The sequence below is a fragment of the Carassius auratus genome, chromosome 32 (assembly GCF_003368295.1).
Source record: "Carassius auratus strain Wakin chromosome 32, ASM336829v1, whole genome shotgun sequence".
Lineage (NCBI taxonomy): Eukaryota > Metazoa > Chordata > Actinopteri > Cypriniformes > Cyprinidae > Carassius > Carassius auratus.
The window spans coordinates 28,728,729-28,736,910 of NC_039274.1; the positions used below are offsets into that span (position 1 = coordinate 28,728,729).

General features: G+C 36.8%; 1 protein-coding gene across 1 annotated transcript; it reads left to right on the forward strand.

Moving 5' to 3' along the window:
• The first annotated feature begins 1,644 nt into the window (after positions 1-1,644).
• On the forward strand, positions 1,645-6,790 carry LOC113052016 (E3 ubiquitin-protein ligase TRIM39-like). The gene is made up of 8 exons (XM_026216257.1): positions 1,645-1,757; positions 2,445-2,525; positions 3,092-3,642; positions 3,796-3,891; positions 3,974-4,207; positions 4,291-4,429; positions 5,118-5,144; positions 5,234-6,790. Exons 2-8 carry the CDS (start codon positions 2,462-2,464, stop codon positions 5,779-5,781), a joined length of 1,659 nt encoding a protein of 552 aa, XP_026072042.1. The 5' UTR covers positions 1,645-1,757; positions 2,445-2,461; the 3' UTR covers positions 5,782-6,790.
• The last annotated feature ends 1,392 nt before the right edge of the window (positions 6,791-8,182 follow it).

The window sequence follows — 8,182 nt, forward strand, 5'->3', positions numbered from 1 at the left end:
CGCGGGGAACGCTGGCGAAGGCCCCCTCCTCGAAGAGGGCCCTCCGGGAACGAAGCATACGCACCGACATCCGCAAACAGTGCGGGCAGTCGGCCCCCTCGAGAGCCGACTCGGCGTGCTACGAACCCAGGCAAACCACGCAAAGGTTGTGTGTATCCCCACCCGTTATATATCTCGGGCAGGGAGGAACACACAGCCTAAAACGCGATTTGGAATCGCCAGTATGCTTAACTTTCGCCTTGCTTTTGGGCATTGTCTAGGAGCTCTTAAACTGGACAGACAACAGTAAATAAGACTCACAGACAAACAGTTTGACAATCACACACAGAGCGCTTGCTGAGAGACGCGAAGCTGACGCCAGCTGCGTGGCACGTGCTTTTATAGCTTCCTGGTCGCTTACGTCACTCCGCCGGTGACGTCACGCTCTTCCATTGGTCTGATTTCACACGATACTCAGAGTCGCGCACGCTGGGCGCGTTCCCCAAAGCGCTTTTGACGCAGCTCGAGTTCCTGAAGAGGAACACACCTAATACAAGATCAAAGTCTGATGTGTAGATTCCAGAAGATACTGGAGATACTGTGACACGACTGAAACGTTATGAACGCTGCCAAAACCTGTATTTAACACTAGAGCAGAGATCTGTAGAGTAGGGTACAGAATTAAATGAAATATGCAAATACTAGCCATTAAGAAATCGTTGCTGAGTAATTCAGGATAGTTAATAAACATTCATAAGAGCACTAGAAAAAATTATTAGCAATATAGGCTACATTGTAAAACGGTATGCAATATTAACTTATTTAGTGTAAATTTGAATTTTAATTCAAATTAATGAATGGATGTCACACTATTGGGACACGCCCTCCATACACCTGCTATCATAACCCTACCCGATAATTTATTTTCAACTTTTTTATTATAGCCTATTCTTCATTTTCATTGAAACTAAATGCTTTTCTGATATGATCTGAAATTTGAAAAGGGATAAAAAAAAAAGCACAAAGGGGCTAAATGCACTTTTTTCAGTGGGGAGTGGGAATCCTCCATTGAAATTTGTAATATATATATATATATATATATATATATATATATATATATATATATATATATATATATATATTTTTTTTTTTTAGTTTTTTTTTTCTTACCTTAAACTGCATAAACAAATTTCATTACACAAAATACACAAAATAACGTTTTAAAATGACTGAAACTGTTTACACTACGCACATTTGCACTTTGCCGTTCCTGACGAGAGAATTCGCCAGCTATTCAATCAGCGAGCAAGTGAAGAAAACACCGGCATTTTAGCGATGACCCATTAGATTAAGCTTAACAGCATTCTGTGTTATTGGAAAATATCCCTTCTAGCTACAACCGCGAATATAACACATGATGCATTTGCATTACTGTAAGGGGGAGTATATTAGGATTGGGGTAGGTGTAGATGTTTGTAAACCATAATTTCACAGGTAGCATTTTTCGTTGTATACACTGTTTAATGGAAGGTGACAACATCTGACAGGGTAGTACAAATCGACAGAACGCCGGAAATAATATGATCCTCTGATCTTTGAGTGTAGCCTACGTCAGATTTGACTGACTGATACACAAACCTATTACATCCGAGGATGAACTACCGCCTTAAAACTGAAACAACACTGACGAATAACAATCTGGAAGGTTTTTAGATAACAATAAGCTTATGTATTTCTGAGTAGTGCAAAGACGAAAGTGAAACAGTTGCTACTCTCAGGTAAGTAATGGACATGCAAGTGAAATTGATTTAAACCTGATTATGTCTAACTAATCAAATCAGGTTAAAGCAATCTAGCAACTAGTTTATTCAACTAGTTAAGATGTGCACTATTAAAAGGTCTCACTTTTGGCAAATAGCCTATGTGTAGGGTTAAAACAGTTTAATGGGTGTCATTGTTTAAGCGTTATTTAAAGAAACAGGAAGTAGCCTATGTGAACTACTGACTAAAGATCTGTAAGAGTATATAACTACTCTCTAATCTATAACAGAGAACAGATAAAAACAAATAGAGTCATTATATAGATCAGTGGACTAAACACAGAAACGTGCACGTCATAGATTCAATTTGAAAATACTCTGCTGAATTTAATTCAAATAATTTTAGAAATGCGATGCACTTTAGATAATATCACCGCTTTATTCAAGAAAGAGAGATTATCTTTAACATCCAGTAATTAATTTGTGTAGTTTTGGAATTAATATATAAATTCATAATAATTAGTAATAATAAAATATATACATATGTGGTATGAGACAATAAAATAAAAAGGGGCAAATTACAGTTGATCAACAGCTTTCAAATATAATTACACTGGTTTTATTTTAGAAATAGGTATGAGGTAACAAGGTGATTAACAGATTTCATCATTTGAAGTAAAAACATGTAATCACCTTTTCCTGTAGACATAAAAAGAAGTGCAATGGCCGAATTTTTACCAACTTCACCAAGACAGAACTGGAGACAACGTATGGATAAACCACCAGGTAAGTCAATAACCAAGATAATAAATGATGCAAAAAATAAGAACAACAACAATAATAATAATAATCATTACAACAATAAAAAATGAAACATTTTTCTGGGTTTTCTATATTGAACATCTTGAGTGCCTTGTTTTTAGAACAATATGTTTTGCATGAAACGCAACAAGAGTGTGTGCGCAAATGTAAAAGATGCATGTTTACATTTAAAAATAATTGAGCAGTAGACCTGGCACAAAACACATTCTGTGTGAATGGAACTTGTTACTTCTTTGACTCCATTTAGAACTTTTTCTTTTTTTTTTTTGGAAGCTCTGGAGGTGCAAAATAAATAGATTAACTGACTACATTATATCTAAAATGTAAGCTACTTGATATTAATTTCCTGTTTATTGATATAAGCAATTGTATAAAAATTATGTTGGTATGAACATAAGCACAGCCGTGATTTGGCTGACTGGTATTCACAACAATACCCATCGCTGTGTGATATTGCTTAACTTGTTGTTAATATGTGCAGACAGGAACTGCAAGTAATAATTTATTATTATTATGTATTTTCTTGTCAGCTCTGTCATCCTCCACTGGTCCTCTAGCTGAGGAGCTTCAGTGCTTTATATGTCTGGATGTGTTCACTGATCCAGTCAGCACTTCATGTGGACACAACTTCTGTAAGAGCTGCTTGAACCAGTGCTGGAACAGCAGTCTGGAGTGCAAGTGTCCATACTGTAAAGAAACATTCAGTAAAAGACCCAACCTCAAGACCAACACAGCACTTAGAGAGGTTGCACAAATATTTGAGAAAAAGTTGAGTCTGAGAAACTTTGTTCTCTGTGATATTTGCAACGACGTAAAGCTGAAAGCCCTGAAGTCCTGTCTGGTGTGTCAGACCTCGTACTGTGAAACCCATCTGGAGCCTCATCAGAGAGTCCTGAGCTTAAAGAAACACAAACTGATGGACCCTGTGGGGAATATAAAGGACTATATATGCCAGAAACACGAGAGACCTCTGGAGCTGTTCTGTAGAGATGATCAGACGTATGTGTGTGTGTTTTGCACTGATGGAGACCACAAGACTCACAACACTGTTCCTCTAGAGGTGGAGAGTAAAAATATGAAGGCACGAGTTACTAAAAATACAGAACTTACTTCAGTAATCTGGTTCTAAATATGCCAACAAGGTCTTTTGTCAGAAAATTGAAAAAACATGTTTTAAAAAAAAGTGATAAAATATGTCTTAATAAAATATAAATATGTACATGTCTGTCTATAGGCTCAGCTGGCGAAGACACAGAAAGACATGCAGCAAATGATGCAGGACAGAATTAGGAAGATTCTAGACATCAAACACACAGCAGAACTCAGAAAAGTGAGCAGCTGTTCAATATTTGAGGAATAATGCTTTTATTTGATAAAGTAGTTTTGATTACATGCAAAACTTTATATTTCAGAAAAGCACAGAGCGAAAGAAAGCAGCCAGTTTTGAGCTCTTCAGCGATCTGATGCGCTCCATTGAGAGATGTCAGGCCGAGCTGCTGGAGATGATGGAGGAGAAGCAGAAAGCAGCAGAGACACATGATGAAGAGCTCATTCAAGAGCTGCAGCAGGAACTCACTGAGCTCAAGATGAGAAACACTGAGCTGGATCGTCTCTTACACACTGAGGATCACCTCCAGCTCCTACAGGTCAGTGTCTCTCTGTCTGCTCACATCACAGGACTACACTCACACTCCTCAAGCTGAGGGATTTCTCCTCTCTCCTGCTGTAGATCGATCCATCCCTGTACAGTCCTCCACACACCAGGAGCTGGCCTGAGATCAGTTTGAACACTGATGTGAGTGTGGAGACTCTGAGGAGAGCTCTGACTCAACTTCAGGAAACTCTAGACGAGAAACTCAGTCAAACTGGTAAGTCAGTATCAAATAGCAAAGCACAATATGAATACATTTGTACTAAAAACTGAGTGTTCTAAATGAGAATGCTGAAAACTTTCCAGTGCAGACGAGAGCACCCTTGGGTGTCATTTCTAGTAAATGGGAAAATAAGGTAATGATGAAGAAAACAGTTTTGTTAGATGTTTTGAGCACCAAGAAATTGAATATTTGGCTATTTTTGTTATGTTACGGAGCCCTGCACATGACATGCAAGAAAAAATAAATAAATTATGCGTACAATTTACTAATTCATTCCCTCAATTTACTAAAACTTGCACACGATTACTATCGCGTTCCCTCGAATTATGTAGCTAGTATCTTCTTTATTTTTTATCAGCCTAGTAAAGCCATTACACCATTATCCTGTTAAATATAACATCTCAATCCACTCCAAGTTTAATTTCAATGGTTGTCCACTACAGTCATGCCTACATTTATTTTTTGGTGCCAAGTTTCATTCCACAAATCATTATTTATTTTCTTATTCAGTTATTCACAAACGTACTCCAGAGCACTCATGAATCTAGCGGTCTAGGCTTTCAAGAAAATGAACACCGAAATAGTAGAAAATATCATTTACATATATACAATATACATTTCTGAGAAAACAGCTCTTGTACACAGATATTTTAATAACTTCTAAACTTGTTTGCTTCTACAGTTATGAAGTGGATGCAGCATCATGCAGGTAATGTGTGATCTGTTTATGTAACACTTTTAAATCAATGACGGTCTTTGTATGCAGATATGATTCACATGCTCTGATCTCTCTCTCAGTGGATGTGACTCTGGATCCTGATACAGCTCATCCATATCTCATCCTGTCTGATGATGGGAAACAAGTGAGACATGGAGACATTAAACAGAAGCTCCCAAACAACCCAGAGAGGTTTGATTACAGTGCCTCTGTCCTAGGAAAAGAGGGATTCTCCTCAGGGAGATATTATTTTGAGGTTCAAGTGAAAGGAAAGACGGGCTGGACTTTAGGAGTGGCCAGAGAATCTATTAACAGGAAGGGGCCGATCGCAATGCGCCCTCAGTGTGGATGCTGGGCAATTTGGCTGAGGAATGGGAATGAATATTGGGCTTGTGCTGGTCCTCTTGTCTCTCTGTCTCTGAGAGTGAAGCCGCAGAAGGTGGGGGTGTTTGTGGATTATGAAGAGGGTCTGGTCTCCTTCTATGATGTGGAGTCCAGATCTCATATTTACTCTTTCACTGGTCAGTCTTTCACTGATGTACTCTATCCATATTTTTGTCCCTTTCCTAATGATAAAGATAAAAATTCAGCACCGCTGATCATCTCACCTGTTAATTATAATGAATGAATGTACAACCCAGATATGATATTTCAAGGAAAATGAAGCATAGACATGTTAATCTAAAAAAATATATATATATAAAAAATGGGTCCTATATATTGAACATCTTTTAACTTGAGTGCCTTGTTGATAAAATAACATATTTTGTGTAAAACGCAACAAGAACATAAGCGCAACTATAAAATAAGCATGTTTTATATAAAAATACTTTCTAGCACAAAACAAGTTCTTTGTGAATGGGCCCTATTACTTCTTTGGCTCTGTTTAGAACCATTTCTGTTGGTGGAGGCTTTGGGCAGTGCAAAATAAATAGATTGACTACACTTTATCTGTCAAGATCAGGTCAATAAACTTCCATTAATTCACCACCAGAGTTCATCATCCACAATACAGACTCTCACGCTACACAGTACACCCTGGACTACATTTCCCATGCCCCATTGCACCAATAATATCACATTCACCTGATAACAAGTGAACACACAGCTGCCACCATTTACACACACACACACACACACACACACACACACACACACAGCACAATCATTAGACACGCTTTATAAACATTGCACTTCCTCTCACACATGGCCGAGTATTGTTCTGCGTATATCCCTCTCCTAGTGATAGCTGTGATACAAAAGCCTTTCCGTGTTAGTTCTCTTAGACTTTTATTAGTTTCTAGTTTTTGTAGTCTTGTTTCAATTCCTTGTTTTCATAGTCTTGTCTCTGTTTCTAATTTTCATAGTCTTGTTTCAGTTTCTATTTTTCATAGTTTAATCTTTTTCTTGCCTTGCTGTTACTCGTGTTTTGACCCTTTTGCTCAGGATAATGGTTTACCCCTGGATAAGCCCTCTGGATATTGTTTGCTTATTCTTATTCTTAGTTCTATTTTATTTTATTCTCTATTATGTTTGTATTATGTGTATTGTCCCTGCTGTACGTGTGCATGTGAAACGCAAGCGACAATATTTCCCTAGGGGGATAATAAAGTAAATCAAGTCTCTGTCCAGTAAAAGCTTGTGTATGGATCCTCACGTCTCATCTGCTCCCATGTTACAGTATCTGAGATGCTTTAGTTGCTATTGTATGGAATATCAATGGATCTGTAACGTATAAGTCTACTAGTATCCAATTTTTAAGAATTTTACTAAATATAATAAAGCAGTAACCAGCAATATTGACTTCTCCATAGTTATAGGCAGTAGTTGTACAAGTAGGATGTGTAGGTATTTAATAACTTTTATTAACAATTAAAAAATAAAACAATCAAAAAATATGGCAAGGGGAAATTAACATGTAATTATTATGGCAGTGCATCAAAATTCAGTGTCATCAGTTTGCCAAGAAGAACACAGAACGTTATATGCACCATTTAGATGTGGTAGGGAGCAGGTGTACATTTCTTTCGTGTGTTGGTGTTTTTATGTTGTACAAACTGTATTCTCTATCGCCCTACACCAACCCTACACCTAAACCCACCCCTTAAGAAAACTACTGGCAATTTTTGCATTTAATAATACGCCGTTCGGTACACACACCTACACACACACAAAGCAAAATATCCTATAACAGGAGAGGAAGGCTCTGTCTCTGTAACACAGAAGGTCCATCCATGCTGACACTGAGTGAGAGAGACAGACAAATCTCCAACAGACTGTTCCTGACATGAGAATTATTTTTATACAGCTAGGAAGTGAGTGTGTGTGCATGTGTGTGTGCATGATAGCAGGACATGAAACAAACATTTATTGCATCACAATCAGTATTTTTTCATAAAGTGATTAAAAGCTGAAATATCAATGTAAAATAAATTAATAAAAGGTATTTGCATGAAGTATAGTACAGTCTCCATAATTAGCACAATTTAATCATAGAACATATACTTCCTTATGCAGTATTTTTCCATGTTTTATTTTCAGTTTTAGCAGAACTACACTAATGTAGTCCTTAATCTAAATGGTGGTTATTGATTATTTAATGATTATTGTCATTATAAGTCATCTTACAGGTGTAACAATGTCACTTCTAGAAGTGTGTTGGAATTTACAATAAGTTATATTTTTACTAACTAATCTATCTATCTATCTATCTATCTATCTATCTATCTATCTATCTATCTATCTATCTATCTATCTATCTATCTATCTATCTATCTATCTATCTATCTATCTATCTATCCAACCAGTGTGTCATTGTGATAAATGTACAGTGACAATCTTTTTTTTTTTTTGTAGGTAGATAGTTGAATGCAAGTAGTACAAAAAATAGTTTACTGTAGATCATCAAAGTTGTAATAATTCATGGTTTTGTAATAAACTATTATTAAGATTCAAAGTCAGAGTTTGGAACAATATTTACAGAGTTCTGGCTTGAAACTGTAGATGGTGCATTCCAATAGCCTAAAGAC